At 40.0% G+C, this 20,014-nt stretch overlaps 1 protein-coding gene across 3 annotated transcripts in view; it reads left to right on the top strand.

Moving 5' to 3' along the window:
* LOC148832775 (SWI/SNF-related matrix-associated actin-dependent regulator of chromatin subfamily D member 3) overlaps positions 1-20,014 on the top strand; it is a 55,117-nt gene that overhangs the window by 9,902 nt on the left and 25,201 nt on the right. For 2 of the 3 annotated variants that reach the window (XM_088918764.1, XM_088918765.1), the window contains exons 2-4: positions 8,380-8,573; positions 9,116-9,205; positions 14,337-14,379. In XM_088918764.1, coding sequence (XP_088774890.1) covers positions 8,380-8,573; positions 9,116-9,205; positions 14,337-14,379 — 327 coding nt within the window. Of the gene's footprint in view, positions 1-8,379; positions 8,574-9,115; positions 9,206-14,336; positions 14,380-14,665; positions 14,705-20,014 lie in introns of all 3 variants that reach the window. The other variant, XM_088918763.1, reaches the window with a different exon arrangement.

Genomic DNA, 20,014 nt, shown 5'->3' on the forward strand with positions numbered 1-20,014 from the left:
TGAATATCATGCAGTAAAGGTACAGAGCTTATTGTAAGCTTTAATGTACTTGCATGTACGACTGTACCAAAGGGAGCTGGTAGACCTAACTGACCCCAGTTTAAAGGTGGGGTGGGAGATGTTTCTAGGGGAGTATGTGCAAGAAATGTGTTAGGATGAGAGGATTACACAGGGTCTTTCTTTCAGGGAGCTCTTGCAAGATGTGTTTTCCTGCAGCTTTTGAGTTCCGCCTGGAAATCCAGACATAGTTCGCATTATTTTTAGTGTTTTACTGGGACATGGTGAGGTACTTCCTGATAATAACGTGTTGAATATGGTCTTAGCACAAGGAGGATGAAGCATTGGCTATTTTAAAGTACACTTATTTCTCAATGGAACACTCTCACTTCAGATCTTTAACTCCACAGTCATCTTGAGTTTTGAGGCTTGCAGTGTGAGAGGTAGACATTGTACAAACATGACAGTTCCTGATATCCTATCAGTTTCTGCACTGTGCTCATGACAGAGAGGGGGAATCACTAAGAAAGTACTACTGAAACTGTGGTCAGGTGGGAACACAATGTTTAGTTCTTACCAAGACCTAGAAAATTTTTAAAAATCTGGAAAAACACCTGGCAAATGACGTTTAATGTAGAGAACATAAGTGTACAGTGTTACCTGTATAGGTAGGGAGCACAAACATGAACCATAACTGTGTAAGATGGGAAACAGTGTGCAAAGGAGATAAAGAAGTTGCCTATGAATAATATTAGGTGTTTGTGTTGCCACAAACATCATTTTCATCTTCTAGCCAATGTGAATAAGCAATAAAAATGGCAAACTTAATATTAGGATATATAGAGAAAAGTATTGAATTAAGTATTAAGTAGTGAATCTTAAAAATGATTGTTTTTAGGGAAGTTATCTTACTTTGTACAATGCACAAGAATAACCACATTTAGAATGTTGTGTACTGTATGTAAAATAAATTACTGCTCTTGAGTCAGAGAAAAGGGATATATTACCAAATGTAGGTTCAAAGAAATGTCCTACAATGACAGGCTAAATTGAATCATTTTCGTTTTCTACCAAGAATACAAGTAGATCTAGCTCAAGTATTGAAATTTCTCAATGGAATTGACAAACTCAATCCAATGGACCTCTTTAAGGTCAACAGTGTAACATATTTAAAACTCAGAACAGGAGATTCACAAAGGTGCACTTCTTTCATGACCGAAGTGCAGCACCCAGCCCATTATGGGTTACACACAGCAACCATTATGTGCCAGCAGTCACAGTTCACAACAGATCAGGTCGAGCAGTGAGAAATTATTTTAGCAATTGAGTTAAGTGGGTGTGTAAAGTTGACTATATTATACAAGCCTAGATAAACTCAACCAGGACACTAAGTGGAGCTAACACCTCTGGTCTTTTGAAAAGTTTCTTGCTGTCTTTAATGATTAAGCACAGGGCCCCAGTTTAACATTGCATCTAAAGGACAGCACCTTTCTACAGCGCAGTGGCCCTAGCCACCATACTGGAGAATTGGTTTGGAAAATTTGGTCCAGAGGGAACAGAGTTACCTGCTGGTCCTCCGGCACTATTTGCTGGAGGTCTCCCATTCCTGTACTGACAAGGCCCAGTCTTGCTCAGCTCCTGAGACCTGATAAGATGAGGCTACAAGATGGCAATGTTGCTGTTTTGTAAAGAGAGAGTATGTGTCACATATACTGTATATATATATTAAACCATTATACAAGGAAAGCCGAAAGTTTACATTTTAAACACATATTATTTTTGCTTGAAACATATATTTTTAATCTAAAGTAATTTTTCTTGCAGATGAGGAATTGTTGTCATATATTTCTCAGAACTGGCAAACAGTAACCTCTGTAGCACTGCCCAGTACTGGTGCTGCGTAAAGCCTTTTGGTCTTGCCTGGTAATGCCTGGTAATTTCTCACACGCAGTACAAGGTAGAGTAAAGTCACCAAGCCACATGTGGTCGACTTCTCACTGTTTGGAAGGAGACTTGTTCTCATGTATCCCTGGTGAAACTGTTCTGTGTCATTCAGGGGCCTGTCTCTCAAGGCTCTGATTTCCACTTGTCAGTCCTGATGACAGGTTGTGACCCTTGGGTATGCACAATGGGGAAACTCAGCCTTGATTCCGGTTTGTTAATGTTTGTTCTCCAGTCCAACGATCACACATTGAAAAGTTGGGCTGCGCTCTCTTGGGCACATCCAGTCTGCAGTGTGCCAATAGCCATCCATCTGCCTCTCTGTGATAAATGCCTCGCAGGTGCTGCATAAAAGCTGTCCAAACGCACTGTGTCTGTCTAGTTGAAATTCTTGCTGTCTGTAAAGTCATTGCACACTTTTCTCTACACAAAAAAAACTGGCATAATCAGCATGTGACATCACCAACGGATTCATGAATGACCTGCTGTTCAGGAGACACACAATACAATGAGTTGATGTGGAACTTTTGGTAAAATTCATATGAAATCAAAATTGCCATCTCCACAAATAAAAAAAGAATGTTCACTAAGACTTCCGTATAGGGGCTACAAATATTTTGTGCTCTCCATTTTTTTTTCTTAGCCACAATAAAACAGGAAGAAAAACATTGTATAATCAAAAAGTTACAGATGCATGTCTTGCTTAATAAAATTCTATGAAACACAAGGGTCACATTTATTTACAACTGTAAGTATTCCTTTAAATAAAAGCATCTGGAACTACACAGTGGCCTCTGAAGGTCTCCTGTTTCCCTTGGTTATAAAAGGAGGTAACACAGGAAGGCATTCTGTAGTAGCATATGTCTTCATGGTTAAGGTCAGAGAGCTTGCTGAAGACTGCAGGCATATGGTTGTTGAAAATGACAAAATAGGGGGTTGGAATTAAAGTAATCTATAAAAACCATAATCTACCACTTTCAATTGCAGTGTTCATTATTAATTTTATTTAATGCCATTTAAGGCTGCTGGTTTAATGACAACCCAGCCTGGAAGAGGGTAAAATTGTATCTTGTCACCACAGGCTGTGAGACAAGTGGTTCAGGAGGAAACCATGAGTGCAAAGGCAACTGCTGGAAATCCCAAACACAAATCTTCAGATTGCAAAGTGTTGAAAACTACCATTCGATAGTGTCTGCAACCCAGGTTGCAAAGAAGAAGCGTCATCTGAGAGAAAACCACAACAAAGAAACTGAGATTTTTCGGACTGCATTTGCATGACAATGAAATTATGTCTTGTGGTCTGATGAAATGAGATTCGCTCTATTTCTATGTTTTGTGAGCTCTAAGTGCTTACTTTATATATGAATTAACAGATGCTAGATTGTGAAACGTCAAAAAGTGGCCGAAAAATTTTGGAACGTTAAAAAGTGCTCTGAAACAAAATCCCACAAGTCTTTGTGAAGCATGTCACGTAAACTGATAGTGATATTTCAGTACAGAAGAGGGCATCTTTACAAGATCATTGTTGATTACTTAATCTGTCCAGCCATTTTATAACAAAGAGGGAGCAAGGGTCTATTCTGGCAGGCCAGATACAACCAGGACAGGATGCTAGTCCATTGCAGGGCACCCAGAGAAACACACATACTCACACTAGGGCCTGAGAACATACAAACTCTAAGCAGATAGCAGTCCAGGATTTGAACTCAGAGTCGCCACACTGTGTGGCTACAACGCTAACCACTGTGCCACCATGCCACCCTCTGATCTTTTCATATGAATATTAACTACAATGAGGAGTAATGTGCTGAATGTAAACTCTTGCTGGAAATTGAAGTCCTGTATCAAATATGCAAAGCAGCACCAACAGAGGCTAAAATACAGGAGCCCCATTAGATAAACTGTCCACTTAACTGCACATATTCGGGCAAACTACTATCAATTAACCACTTCCCCTGAAGATAGCTGAAGAAGATAGCTGTGGTATGTATAAGACAAGCCACATAAGAAAAATGTCCTTTTCCAGCGAGTGTGAGGAAGTAGAATAGTTTCCCAGTGGCACCGGCTCTTTCTGCCTGGCCATTATCTTGAGAAACCAAATTGGAAAATCATGCGTGACCTGTAAAACAGGCTAAACGTTTAATAAATCAAATACTAGGCTTTAAAATCTACCTCACAGGAAGTCCATATGTGTGGTTGAAGTACTGAAGAGTTTCAGACCAGAGACTTGCTCCAAATATATAAAGGTGTTGTTAGAAGAATGAATCTATGGCATCTATTTTCGCTGACTCTGATTGTCTGTCTCATCCTGCCAGAGTAAAGCAGGTCACATTGCTTTCTAAGAGCAAGCAATTAACATAGCTACTAAAACACTTCACAATTATCTATGCACCCAGTTACTCTTTTTGAATTAAACCTGTAGGTGATTATCTACACCCCAGACCCCCTACCAAACAGCAGTACTGCAACAAACTGCATCTCAGCCACGCTGTTGGTCTGGAAGGGTTTCTCACCTGCCATTGCAAGCTACGCTTGCAGTCTTGAGGCCATGGTGTAGAAGATGATGTACCCTGGCAGGTTTCCCAGTCCATATGCATTTCAGACTCGAAACAGACAAAACTGGGGTAAAAGCCAGAACCTTTTCAAGGTAAAAACATCAGGCCAACCCCCCCCCCCCAGCCACTGTGGTTTTATCAAGTTCTTCCTGAGAGCTAAGACTGATATTCAGTTGCGACCCAGCAGCTGCTGTGTAATATAAAGACAAAGATATGACTACGCACACTATATTGCTGATTGGTGGACTTTTTTCCTGCAATTGCATTGTAGCTAGAACTGCTTTCTGTGGTGTGTTACTCGTGCATCACAATGGTCTCTGCCCATTTAAACACTTAATGACACACTCTTAAAGTATTGTAGAACTGGAGTTTTGTCATAATGTTAGAGCTTCCGCCTCTTTGGTATTTCAGTGTACAAGAAACATTCAGCTTAACATTCAAATAATTTCAATGTTGTCCCAGTGTGGGTGAATTGCATGAGTAATTCTAGTGAGAATTTAATCTAGGCGGCATGGTGGGGTATTGGTTAGCATTGCTGCCTGACGGCACTGGAGCCCTGGGTACAATTCTGGACTTGGAGTGCTGTCTGCTTGGAGTTTGCATGGGTTTCCTCTGGGTGCTCTGGTTTCCTCTCTCAGTCCAAAGACATACAGGTCGGTTAATTGGTTTGTGGGAAAATTGGCCCTGGTGCGAGCCATGTACCTGTTGCTTGCCAGGATGGGCTCTGGCTCCCCTGTGATCCTGTACTGGATAAAATGGTTAGAAAATGGATGGATGGATTTAGTTTATCTTTGTCTATCCAATCAAGGAATAAACTGACTAAGCCTGTCAATAATACTGATTAGTTTGGTAGACTGTCCTTTCCTTTTGTGGCTGGTGTGACATTTGTTTGGTATCTTACCAACCCTGTGACTTGAGCTGCTGTGGCCAGGTGCCTGTCCAGTCTGTCCCAGTCACAGCTGTGTAAGGGAATCCCAGTTGTCACTGGGCTCATGCCAAAATCTGTTTTAATGGCTTCTCATTCCCGTTAACCGACTAACTAAAGAGGTTTGAGGGTTTTACTCCAAAAATGGAGCAAATCCATTTTTAAGCCAGTGGAAAAAGTGTTATGAGTGAAGTTTATTTTTAGTTTCAAAACAGGATTGTTCTACGTTTGTAATGGCACTTATTGTCTTTCCAATTTAGTGTTTGTTCACAACCAGATTTCACAAGAGTTTAGAGTCCAGCTGAAGACAGCACTGTTCCTCTATAAATGAGATGACAGGCTTCTGTATTAGAAAGTGAGGATTTTCAGCCCTGTTGCAGTAACATATATTTAAGCAGCCTTTGCCTTCTGACTTTCACAAACAGCTTTCCCCAAGTCAGTATCTGGGTAACTCAGCATACCAGATTTCACCACAGTTTTGAGTATTTTTATAGACTGATTTTTTCTATAGGCTTCTCTAGGCTTGATACTGTGACACTGGATTGTACTGTATGTTTCTGGATTTTAATCATCTTCATGACACATGCTTTAAAAATGATTTCATTTACTTGGAGTCTTACAGCATACCAAATACCTTCTGTAATAATAATAAATAAATGAATAAATGCTATGACTGGTATGAAATGGTGTGCCTGTTATGAATATATTCACTTCCTGCTTGTGTTTTCTATAAACCTCATTTTACTCTATTAATAGATGTTTATGCTGCATGCTGCTATAGAAGACCATGGGCAAGTGTTTCCTGGAGCGTAATGTTCAAGAGTTCTTGTAACAGAGATCTGAGGTTCTTCAGCTTTCAGTCCACTCTGATCTTAATGTTTTTTTATCATAAGAAGTTGGATAAAGGCATGTCCCCTGTGTTCTTTAGGTCAAAATAAAGTTAATTGATATAAGGAATGTTTTTTTATATCATGTCCTCTATTATATTGTATGTTCCTAGCAGTTGGTTACACTCAGGTTATTTTTAAAGCTTTTGAAGCTTCTTTTAGAGAACCTAACCTATTTAGCTATGCGTAACTAATCAAATGTTTTAGTACCTTGTTCTCTCTTTCTTTTTCACCTTTAAATACTTTGAATGACTCCTAAAACTGAACAGTGAAATGCAAAGCCTGGAAAAAGGCTATCTGTGTTTCACAGGGAAGAATGAATTGTTGTAATATCATATTATGTGTGTGGCTAAATAGGAAAAATTGACAGTCTTGCACCCTCATAGTTGCTCTGTTCAAGAAATGTTGCTCGTGACTCTTTTAATCATGTTTTCCTAATAACATGCTCTGTGAAATTAAGTGTAACTTAAATCTTTCTACATGATGCTGTCTTAAGAGTTCCTATAGGTATTTGGACCATTTCTATAGATTTGGAACATTTCTATAGTGTTTTGTGAGCTGTGGTTTTACAGAAGCTTATTAACACTAATCTTTGACTGCTCAGTGTTATTTTAGATCAAAGGGTATAGGCGTACAGTGGATTGTGCTGTCAGTCTAGCCCTGAGAGTTTATTCTTATGGGTGTAGGGCGGAATGTGCTTAAAGAAAGAGACTGGCCCTCTCAAGGCTGGGAGGGGAGTGCAGGAGCCTCTTTCTTCTGCGGGTTAGTGCAGCTGCTTGCGCTGGAGTGGCAGAGGCAGGTGTCAGACAGGCTTCCCAGCAGCTCCCCACTCACCCCCAGCAGACAGGTGGTGGAGGGAGAGCGAGGAGGCTTGGGGCCCAGCACTTGTGACAAAACTGTAAATATCTTGAGCAGTGTTGTAAAGTAAAAAACATAAAGAAGAGTTACGAATGAGAGGACACCATTCAGCCCATCTGGCTCATTTGGTAGTTAGTAGCTACAGTAATTAAACCTAGGACCTCATCCAGCTATTTCTTGAAAGAAGCCAGGGTATGTGCCTCTTCAGCACGGCTGGGCAACTTGTTCCATACTTCCACAACTCTTTGTGCCTCCTGCTTTTGGTTTTAAATGCACTTTCACCTGTGCCCTCTAAGAAGATTCCTGGTCTGCCATTAGTCTGAAGGAGGGCACTTTTATTCAAAGCAACTTACATTTGCACCCATTTTAATAGCTGGGTGTTTGAAATATCTTGCTCAAGAGTTCAACAGCAATGTCTCACCCAGGATTGGAACCCTCTCCCCTCCAGAGTCCAGAACCCTGTTCACTGTATTCACTGTACCACTTTGCTGAAGGAATTCTTATTAAAACCAAATGAATAACTCCAAAGCCAATCAATGCTGCTGCTGGACAGTGCATTTCCTTTCTGTCTGTTTGGAAAAGGTACTTATTGAACTGGGCTTTGAGCAGTAACAAAATCATCTCAGGGATTATTGCCTTATTAGGCTATTGCTAAAAGCAATATACTGTGGAAACAAATGCCCCCCTGCTCTGCCACCACTCATGTTTGTGAAAATACCTACCTCAGGGGTGTGTGTCCAAACTTGGTTCCAGATTGCTGATGTCTCTAAAGGTTTTCAAGGGCTACGTGAAGCAGGTGCACCTGCAGAGTGGGGTGACTCTGTAAACTATCCAGTTAAGCCAGTAACCAGCAGGTTTAGCTCATTAATACCTGTTTAGGAATCAAACCCTGCAGCCATAGCACCCCTCCAGGGTGTTCATTATTGTAAGTGTTAATTATGAGGTATTAAGACAGAGTACATGTACAACAGACATTACATGTGGGGAGATTTGATCAAATGTATTCACATTCTTGAATACACAGGATTTTTCTCTATCATTGATTTTAGACTTCGTTCGGTTTAGCATAACGTGAGGATGAGTACATAGGAAGATCTGAGAAAGCATTTCTCTCACGTGGTGGTTAGAGCTTGGAATGGCTTGACAAATTGAGATAAATCCTCTGTGTTTTTATTTCATGCTGATGAGATTGGTTTCTCTCCTCTACTTCCTGCAGCGTCCAGGAATGCCATCTGGAGCCCGGATGCCCCATCAGGGAGCCCCTATGGGTCCTCCTGGCCCTCCGTATGGGGGCAGCCCCTCAGTCCGTCCCGGAATGCCAAATGCTGTTATGGAGCCCTCCCGAAAACGGCCTGCCGCCTCCCAGCAGGTCCAGCAGCAGCAGCAGGCTGCCCAGAACCGAGCTAGAAAGTGAGTTCAGTCAATTTTTCCCTTCTCTCTTGTCTGCTTGGATGCTTGCATAGGTACCTACAGCTGTTCCAGTCTGGAGCCTGTGTGTTTTACGCCTCCACTCACCTTGTTTGTTGCAGGACTGTTAATGCTTTTCTTTGAATTAAACTGTTCTTACCCATCCTTCGTTTGCTCTACCTGCCTGTCAGCCCGTTCCTCTGCCCGTGTGCTGTTAGCCTGTTCATCATCATCGTCTGCAATTCGGAAGCACATCTGTCCACCTGCATACGGTTGTTTGCCCGCTCTTTTAGTCTCTTTCACCCATACAGACTCACCCACTCTCTGTATGTCTGTTGGTGTCAAGTGTTGATCTAGAGAAGAAGACTGCAGCATGAGGCCCAAAGCTGAATAAGACCCTTCTGATGTAGGCCCACCTACTCCCTTCCCTGTGCACCTATGCACACACGTGCACACACAGTCTGACTGTGTTATTTGGCCCCTGCTTGCCCCCGGCGTGTTGAAGTAATTCTAATCGGAGAACTTCAAATCCCATCAACCCTTAGGAAACCAGTGGGATTCCCTGGAGCCAATGAGATCGCAGCGAGGCAGATGGACATGAGAGAAGCCCAATCAGATCCCACGCTTGGATCAAAGTAGGAGTTTATTGTGATGCATGTTAGTTTTATCACATATTTTTATTTTTAATTCCCCCCCCCCCCCCGTTTACCAGCTAGCCACTACCAACATACCTGAAAAAACCCAGCCACTGAACACTCTGAATAACAACTTTCTAGCTTATTTTCAGCTGGTGGTTTTGTTGTTCTTTTTGGACTGAGTAGGTACAATACTTAAATACATTTTAAAGTTGTCAATTAAAGCACCAAATAATGGCATTTTCTTATAAATAATATAGACACTTAGGATGATTTAAATTTGCAGAAAAAATGTATATTATAAGCCTGACCTAATGCTTTACAATTATGGCACTCCTGAAGGATCTTTCACTCCAATCCTTTCAATTTCTATCCTGCATCAAAAGTCACATGTTAAGTACAGTATATAAAAGTATTTGTTTGATATACAGTATATCATTCAATTCCATGATGCAGTCCTGAGCAGCACATCTATTATGAGGAAGCCATGTGCAGTGTATAGGATCTTTGCTTTACCTTCTCAGCTTTGGTATCAAGATTCAAAACCAATCTTAACAATATTGACAGAGTTAAAACTGGAATTTAAAGAGAGGCATGCATGTCTAGCCCGTTTGATAGTTAGATGTTAATTAATCCAAGGATCTAATACAGCTATTTTTCCAAAGAAGCCAGAGTATTGGTTTCAACAACAAGGCAGGGTAGCTTGTTCCATACTCTCGCAGCCCTTTGAGTAAAGAAGAATCCACTGTTCTCAGCTTTACATGCACTTCCCATGTAGTTTCCACTTGTACCCTATATTGCACTATATTGCAGTGTACATAGTAGTATAAGAGTCCTGATCAGTTGGCCCTCTGTTTCCAGAGAAGAGCTCTGTGCCTTTGCAATCATGTCAGAGATTAGTCCATCCCCATAATTTTATAAAGTTATAAGATTACATTCAAGATTAGAATTTTGTAAGGTGAACAATATGTCATAGGTCATGAAGGTTCAAATAGAAGGGTTTTGTTTCACTTATTTTCTTTTTATACAAGGCTCGTTCTATACAAATGGCTTCTTTTTTTAATACTTTTTTAAATTTTGCCTTGTGGTTTATAATCAAAGACATATGTGCCAGGTTAACTTCAAATGACAAAAGCCATCAGAAAACATGGTTACCATGCATGCCACCCATATAATATCAAGAAGACACTACGTCTAGCTTGCAGCTGTTCTTAATTAACATTGTATCCTCAATGTGCTCACTGCTTTGCTGAGAAAACCTGGGCATGTTTACCAATGTGATTGGAAATGTCTAAAATTAAAAAATGTTTCCTTGGTAACAGGTTTTTGTAGCCTTGGCCAGCAGGTGCCACATTCTTCCTCTTGACCAGGAAGTAAAAAGTTGAAATATAGCACTGGATAATGTATTCTGTCAAATGTCCAGTTAGTCACAGGCACTTAGTGAAACTAGCGAACACCCTGAGGAGCTGAACATGTTGCTGGCAGGAGAGCTGCCTCAGCTTAGTTGGCATTAACAATGCAACTCCTTTCTTTTAAATTGTCCTTGAAGTCTTTACCTAATCTACCTTGGTCTTATTAAGTATTTTAACTTAAACAGTTCTTCCTTCATTATCAATTTTTCATAAACCATGGTATTTTGTATTTTAACAACATCTACAATTATTAGTATTTTTGTTAACTGGCCCAATTTGGAATCACCAGTTGTGTATTTTTTACGTCTTGGTTCACAGCTATGAACACTGTAACCTGGCAGGGGAATAGGAACTTCAGTGATTATTGGAATCGGACTGTTGGGAATCAGATTAATTCTTTTGGATTTGTCAGTGTTTGGACATTATTTTAAGTGCTGACACATCCTCACTTGCAAAAACAGCACCACAAGATCTTTGAAAATCTTATGGGGATCTAGAACAACAGCACATTCTCATCTGAAAAAGATTCTACCGAAAGCAGAGTTCTCATGTCCTGAGCTGGAAGAATTGTTATTTTCTGGTTCTGGAGGAAGAGTGCCACCTTCTGGTGAGCCAATGCCACTTCCAGCTATGACCTAGTCTGTCTGTCCCTGTACTGTCAGGGCTCAGCTTTGCTTAACAAGACAATAACATATTTAAAAAAGAGCAAAACTGTGATATTAAATGACAGTACTTAACCTCGCATATGTTAGACTTTTGGTTGATAAATACTTATTAGCATTTTAACACATAAAAAAGGTTAAATGAATTATTGAGTATTATTATTAGTTTAAATGCATGATTCCTTTATCTTACATGGAATGTGTGGTATGATTTAATAATAAGTGCCTGATGCTGACATTTTAAAGCTGCATGTAAATTTCAGTGTTTTGTGGAAACCTTCTGTCTTCTTCTTTTTTATCCATATGACAAGATGTCTTTCATAACTTGTAGAAAAGCTGAGACTGAAACTTGTTCGGGAGAAAGATATTTTGTTAGTCAGAGGATGTAATGTGGTGTGTTCCTGTGGCATCAGATTCCATTGTTTCTCCAATGTAACTCAGCCACAACATGTTTAATGATACTTTCACAATTCTGAAATTGCCCGAAGTAGGAATGAGCTCCTGTTTATTATACAAGGGCAGCACAAAAAAAAACACATAACAGCCTCAGTTTGGAAGTAAGGAGATTGAGATATCACATCATTTCAAGCGTAGAATTCTCTGACTTCAAAATACTGAGTCAAACCAGAAAAACCTAGACCATCACTGCCAGGTAAAAACATGCTTTTAAGTTGTTAATAAGAACAAGCATTTGTTTGCTTTAAAGAGCCTCATGATACCCCATTAAAAGGTATTACCAAACGTATTTTGGCTGGAAGATTTTCACTATACTGAAAATCTATGCATGAAAGAATGTGACATGATGTAGAAATGATTTATTTCTTTACATAATTGTTCAAGTGGAGTTTCTTCATGAATTTGTAGCATTATTTTACTCATGGTCTCAACTCGCATTCTTGGAAAGACTCTCAAATACATGGTTTTATGACACACATAGATATATGTTCAGTTAGATATATTAACTGTGAGGCTCCATCATCCTTTCCAGTAATGTACTGCTACTGCTAGGAAGAACTGCTAGGTTCTGTTCTTCCTGTTTCCACTCGGGCTTGACCTGTAGAAACTCCTAACTATAAAACTGGAAAATTTGCTGCAACATAAAAGGTATCAAGGACAAGGATTTTATTTGGCATCAAGATTCTTCCTAATGGACACTACAACCATTCAGGAAAGCTCACTTTGCACAAATCAAAATGCCTTGAGATTGTGGGGATTGAGAGAGGCTCCAGAATGGAGAAAACAGGGAGGTAGTCAAGGTTGTACCAGCCCAGAAGAGAAAATGTTGTTTCTGATTCAGTATTCTCCAAAAAATTTCTTGTTAAAAATTGTTTTATGCAATGGCACTGCAATGTGATTGTGAAAGAACGCTGTGCCATCACTATACTGCGATGTTGTAGCCTTAAAAACCTTCGTATGCAAAACACATCACATCAGCCCTCAACAGACATGTCTCACGTATGCTTTCAGCTCTCTCTTTCCCCTCGCTGTTCATGTGCAGGTGATCTGGCTTCAAATACACCTCTGTACCCCAGTCACCTCTTCAGTCTTCTCCTTGTCTCTCATTTTGCTGCTTCCTCTCCCTCGTTCTGCCTCTGGCAGTTTTCCAGACGTTGTCACAGTACAGCGGGGCTGTGTTTAGTCTGGAGGCAGATATCCAGGTTCGCAGTCCAGAGAATCGCAGCAGCCCTTGAAATCCTTGGTGGGATTCACGCACTACAGACATAGCCAGCAAGGACCAGCATTCCCTTCCTACAAGTTAATTAGATATTAATCATATGTGGTTTTACAGGCGTAATAAGTCAGGTAATTGAGATATACAAAGTAAGTGATGATTTGTGCAGATGTGCCAGATATCTCTCCCCACTATATATATATAACTATATAACTCCAATCCCTGTTCTATGTGTCAAGAAAAATAATCCACCAGCAGGTCCCAATTACAGCACTATACAGTGCTGTTGAAATATACAAAGTCTGTTGCAAAGTGGTGATCTACTGAGTCTATGACTCAGTACATCAAATATATATTTCCAGTGATTGTATTCCATCCTGCGATAACAAGTTTCAAAGGAGAGGAGGCCGTTTAGACAGCTTTGACATGATTTAATGTGTAGGTGGCTTTTTGGGGTGTGAATAATGGCTGACTGAGGGCGTGAGGAACTAACCTGTCTTCCTCATCTGACTGTTCACAGTTTATTGACCAAAGAACCACTCTTGAGTTTGCCGCCAGACTTGTGTGCACTCTAGCTTTCAAAACCCCATGGTGTTAAACAATTGCCCCTTCATTTAAAATTTACAAAATGATCCCCAGAACCGAAATGTAAATGATCAAAGGGCTATCTCTTGTAATATTCCCAGCAGCGAAATTAGAATTAAATCTATAAAGTCTAAGAGTAGTTTGATAATTACATCCAATAATATAGCCTAAGTGCATTAACTAATATTGATGCAGTTCCCTTACATTATCAGGACTTTTATAAGACTATAACTATAACTATAAATATGGCCATGACACAATTAATTCCTTATATTATTTTGTTTATTGAAGCAATGAGATTATCATCATAGGCATTGAATTCTGTTTTTTTCTTCCAGCCTTGGTTTAAATAGGGCCAAAACAACTATGGCTCATTACAATCCTCTAAACTGCTTCCCTCGTGAAATAACAAAAAAATAAATAAATTAATAAATTAATTTCATTTTTGTAGATCCTGATGGCTGAAACTGGAGTGCTGTGTGGAGCAGGGAAGCACACAGACACACACACAAAAATCTATCAATTTTAAAAAGCAACATGCTGAAGTGAGAGTAAATTGGCTGTGCTTCAGCCTGTCTCAGACACACAGCACCACAGTGTGACAGCGTGGGTCCACTGCCTCCCTTCCCTCTCTCTTCAAATCCAAAAGCCTCGGCTGCCTTCAGTGGAGTCTTACAAACAGCTGGGAACAATGTCTGGATGTGTCCCAGTAATTTAGCAGATGGCCTGTGTACTCCGCTATCTGTCACCATAGTAACATGCTCTTTTTTTATTTCTTTCTTTCTTTTTTTCCTCCGTAGTGCCAAGAGAAGGAAAATGGCAGACAAGATTCTCCCTCAGAGGGTGAGCTATTTTTTTTTTTTACGAAAAGCACTAATTCTGGGGTTTCTGGTTTTAATTGTAGGGGTTCGAAAGGGGGTGGGAAGTAAGAGGGAGGACGGTGGGGGGGTTAAAGGGGGTGGGAATTGGTGGGTATTTAAATGTAATGGGTTGAGACTGGGGTTGGTGGGTTGGGAGGTTCGGGCGGTGGCGGGAGGGGGGTGCGGCAATGGTTAAGGGTCTGCTAAATGAAATCTTTAGTGGTAGACTGATGACTGCATTTTAGATTCTTAAGAGTCTGTCGTTTCAGATTCCAGGAGATGGCAGAAGGCACAGGGTGTTTTCCAAGGTATAGACATGCCTAATTTGTCCTAGCCGTAGCAAAGCCTCCTCTAAACGCTGTAGGATGTAACGCAACCTCTTTGAAAGTTGTTTGCACTGTTGAATTTCCCTTTCTTCAACGATTTCTGAGGTCGTAATTTGTCCCCGTCGGTTTTTGGCTGTAGTCGTTATAACCCTGTGTTCCTTCACTATGGGCGTTCGTATTTGCTCGCGTCTGGTTGTGCGCTGCGACCTGGAGATGGCAAGGCAAAGCCCAGTGGATTACAAAGCAAGGAGACGGGCTGTCCTGGGCTCCGTCAACAGGCATGCAGGGAGAGATGCGCAAGGGTGTTGTGTGAAAATCCCTGGGTGTGAGCCCAGTTTAGAAACTGACACGCCACAGTAGGCAGCGGTCGGGTCTCATTTATAGATGCGTATATGAATCTGGGCACAATGTCTGGCATTGACGGGCAGCTGCCTTTATTTTAGTGTGCAGAATGTTTTAAACCATGCAGACCACACCAAAAGGGAGGGTTTGAGGTGCTGGTACAGTATGCTGTAGTTATTACTGTGTATGACATAAGTGATGAACAGTGAAGAACAGCATTGCATTATCATCCACATAACATGTGGCAAAGTAGTTAGGGGCAAATTCTAACAATAGATGCGGCTTTGTTTTTGAATCTTCCTTGGCTACCATGCGAATTGATTTGACTGTTGATTCTTCTTCATTTTAATGCCTTAATCTTGGAGTCTGCTGTGTACAAGAATATGGCATTCTTTCTCCTGATCCGCCCTGTCATGTTCTGTCTTTTAAGCAATGCTGAGTTCTTTGGGGGGAAAAAAGTGCGGTTTCACAGTGGCAGGGCTATTTCTGGCTGTTCCCAGCTGCAATTCCATACTCGAAGCTGTTTCCATCAGTGTTGAAGGAAGTCCAGATGTGGAGTTAGCTCTTACTCCTTCTTTGGAAACCTGGGTAGCTCACTAAACAAGAGTATTTCACATTTCCTAATAGTCTTGACTAAAGTGAGAGTGCAAACATTATCCTGGCTTGGCTGTACAATAGGTACAATACCTAGTTCAAGAGTACACACCTGAGTCTTGAACTCGCAACCCTCCAGTGCTTCCACCTCAACTTCATGTTAACTCTGCCTCCTCATAACCAAAAGAGTTCTACCGATCCCAAGTTATTATGCTTAGGATTTTAAAGTACAGAGGTCTGAGCTGGTTTAGATCCATATTCAAGTGCCCCTTTTCCTAGCTCAGAAAGTTCTTTTTGTTTTTCATGCCAGCTCATTAATGACCAATGTCAAACTTGTCAAACTTCACCAGCACACCCCACACATGAAGACAAGAGACTGAAGTCAGTGTGTTATTGTCTGATCCTACTGCCCTGTCATAAAGAGGCACAAACATAGCAGATCGAAGCAGTGTGCAGCCAGAGAACCATTGGACTTTATAGTTTAGCTCATTTAAGTTGACCTAGGTAAATATCTTCCACAAAATTAACCATACAAGCTGATAAACCTGACATCATGTATGCCAACATAAATAAGTTGCTGAATAAAAGAACAATGCTTTTTAAGTGTTATTTTTGTTTAAAAACTGGTTTTTACTGTACATTGTCCTTCAAGTCCAATGGTGTCTAATTACCTGTAAAGCGCTTTGAGTGGAGTGTCCAGAAATGCGCTATATAAGTGTAAGCAATTATTATTATTATTATTATTATTATTATTAATGTCAGTGCAGTGAGGTTAAAGGAACTCTAGTGTTTTTCATTATACCTAATATACTTCAAAGTAAGGGCCTTAGGTTTTAAAATAAAAACAAGAAAATGTGTGTGTGCTACCTGTAAAAGGCATAGTAGTAAAATTAAACCGTAGTTTGCTGGAGAAACTAAGTAATTTCAGTATGAATCACACGGGCACGAGAGTCACTGGGGCTTTGCATTTCTTTATCGCTAACTGGCAGGGTGTTCATTTTCCAATTAGATTTTTCAAACAGGCAAATCAGCACACAGGAATAGTTCTTCACACAGCAGCAGGAAAAGAGAAAACAGACTTGAGACTGAATCCATTTATATGCTTTAATAGCTTTTCTCAGTTTGCTTGCTTTATTCACGCTAGAAGTTTGGGCTGAATGAAAGGAGCCTCTTGCAGGGAGGGACACAAGATGAGACTCTTCCAGGTGTTGCTTGTGACCAAGAAAACCCTAAAGTGGATTCTGCTCCCCTTCTACAGTAGTTATTGCTGAGCCTGTGATTCAACTCTCCAGCTCCTAACTCCATTCCAAGACGCCTCGTTAGCAGTCCAGATTTTTGATACAGCTATTACTTAGTCTTTTATTTCTAAAACCTTCATCAGCTGGCTTCTGAAACCGTCTTGTGTTCTGGGACCTAAACTGAGTGTGGGAATTATTCATTGTGCACCACCAGTCTAACACACACAAAAAGATACAAAATCCTGAGTTGTTAGTGGGACTTAAGGACAAGCATATAGGAACATCACATGGAATCAGAACGCACTGTCCTCTATGCTCTTTTCCAGGTCAATACAAACTTGTGTCCCCAGCTGGGACCAGGTTTCTCATGTAAACAAGAGAAGGCAATTGAGAAGGTGAGGGCAGAGGTACTTTATACAAGAAAATGACATACAATACCCCACAGAAATACTGAGGACAGCAAAGTCAAAACTGTTTTATTTTAGTTTACAGTACAGCAATTTGTATTTTTGATGAGCCAACTTTGTATGCTAAATGATATGATATGCACTTTATTTGGAATGATTCCATGTATACACTTATTAGTCATATTAGAACACAAACATATTTTGTGTTCAACCCAAAAGTGTCAAGTGATCATATGTGTTGGGACACATTCACTTTAAGTAATATCAGTAATGGGCTGCATATCCCTTTTGAGGCAATAATTACAGTACAAGACGTCTCTAACCCGTTAAACTCGCCGTACTGTAGTCTTTGTGTATGAAAACAAATGCTGACTTTTACATTATGAAATGTAAATGCTTCCTTAAACATATACTCACCTGAAAAGCAAAAATAAGTTGTTTTTTGACTTTGCTATCACAATGCTTTTGGAGGGCACTGTGTAACATGGGTAAAACACAACCACATTCCAAAATATTAATGGGTTTCTAATGCAACGGCCTTGGTAGCATAAATATTAGACATCTTGCACAAACATCTACAATCCTGTCTCTTTGCTCTTTGTAACCATGGTGATCTGCAGTACCTGGGCTGGACAGTGGCGGTCTTGTCTTAGTTGTTGATGTGTTGGGAAGCATGATGGAGTGGCATTTAGCACCGCTGCCTCACATTTCCACTTTCAGGACAGGTCTCCATCCTCCATCTCTGTGGAGTCTGCATGTTCCCTTCATATTAGCATGGGCTCTTCTTGGGGTGCTCTGGTTTCTTTCCACTTTCCAAAGACACACTGTCTAGGATCATGTGAATGTTCTAGATGGTCCATTTCTACCCTGTGTTGGCATCCCATCCAGTTGGAGTGCAGTGATACCTACCTTCAGGTCTGCCTTGATCCCTACATTTCTGGGACAGGCCCTGACTTGCTGTAAGCCTCATCAAGATTTATGTTTTGCTGTCTATCCTGGTCTGGCTTAATACATACTGAAAAAAGTACCATATACCTAGGCAGGGTTACATATACTGTTGTATTAACGTCTATTGACATTCGTTGCTTCTGAATCCCAATTATGTATAAAGACCATTTTGCTTTTAAACAGTTCCTATCATACAAAATGCCATTTGACCACCATGAATGTGCTGTTGAGATTCTCTGCTAAAAATCCTTTGCAACACATTTTCAGAATGCTTCTGAAAAAAACAGCACAAGAAGAAGCCTTCCCATGGCTCATTTGAATTTCCACCTCATGTTCTCCCTCCATTTGCCTGCCCTCAGGTGAAAATAGGGTCTTCCAGTGCAGAATAGATTGAGCTCTCGAAACCGCAGATGAAAGAGGAAAATTCTTTCATCCTTCTTTAGCAAAATGACTCAAACAGAATAAAAAAAACATCACATGGAAACTCTGTATGGGTTCCTCCATACAAATACAATAATGGTTTGCTTTTTTACCTTTTACATATTTTAAACTTGGGATTTCTTCACAAAAAAGAAATAGTTTTTTGAGGTGCAGATTTTGTTCTGTTCTTTGTGTGGACAGTACGTTTAGTCGAGGGTTAGCATTACATTATACATTAGCTACCAAAGCTACAGTAGCCTCAGATACAAAAGCAACATCTTCATTGAAGAATATGAAGCTTTCTGAACTCAATTTTCTCAGATTTTTACCACCATTCATAGGCCTCAAAAGATATAATAAAATTAAAATATAATCAGCTTTACAATAACTTAATTAAGCCAGATTGAATAAATAAATGGATTTTTGAATTTACAGAAAGAAATGAAATCTTGGTTGTCTTCTTTTGCAGCATGAGCACATTTAAAACTCGACCTTGAAAGCTTCTTAACACATGTATATTAAATTAAAGCTGAAAACGATTTCAATTCACAAATCTATCCACTCCATGTCATTGCTTTCAAGTAAAAAGTTATTTCCACAGCCAAAGAAAGATGGAATCTCTTTTCAGACTTTCTAAAGGACATTGAACAATGGAGCAACTATTTTGTAAACAAACAAAAGCCAAGTAAGGGTAATTTACCAATAGGGACTTGGATTATAGGGTGTTTATATTGCATACAGCAATATACCATGTTGCTGCTTTGCATTTAATGAGCTTTTCTGCAAAATACAATTTTATTGATATGTCACTAAAGAATTTCAGAATCACAAAAATAACACCATCAATCTTATCATAATCTAAAGTATATTTTTATCATATTGCCTTAGTTCCATAGAATTTTCTGGATGCCTGAATAACTAAAATTAGAATGCTTTGTTATTATTTCAGGGACAGCAGAGAGGAGTAGTGGTAAGGGCTCTAGATACAGAAGTGGAGGGTCATAGATTCATGATTGGGTAGCTCCATTTATAGCCTTACTCAGTGTACTTCACACACAATCACAATAAATGCCATGCTGTATTAATGGCAATCATTTGTAAATGAGAATTTATTCTCAAACAGACTATCCGGTTGAAAAACAAGATGTAAAATAAAAATAACTATTGTGCAGGTAATCATAATTACAAATGCTAGAGCTGTGCATGTGATAAGGCACGTAGAATGGTGGCACTTTAGTCAGGGAGATGAGACCTGTGTTCAAGAATTCCTGTGTTCTGTTCACCACTGGAAGAGTTATCGCAGCGGAATGTTGGACTCACTCAGTGTAGAACCCCTATGTGTA

This window comes from Atractosteus spatula, chromosome 6, assembly GCF_055471065.1.
Source record: "Atractosteus spatula isolate fAtrSpa1 chromosome 6, fAtrSpa1.hap1, whole genome shotgun sequence".
In the NCBI taxonomy this organism is placed as follows: Eukaryota; Metazoa; Chordata; class Actinopteri; order Semionotiformes; family Lepisosteidae; genus Atractosteus; species Atractosteus spatula.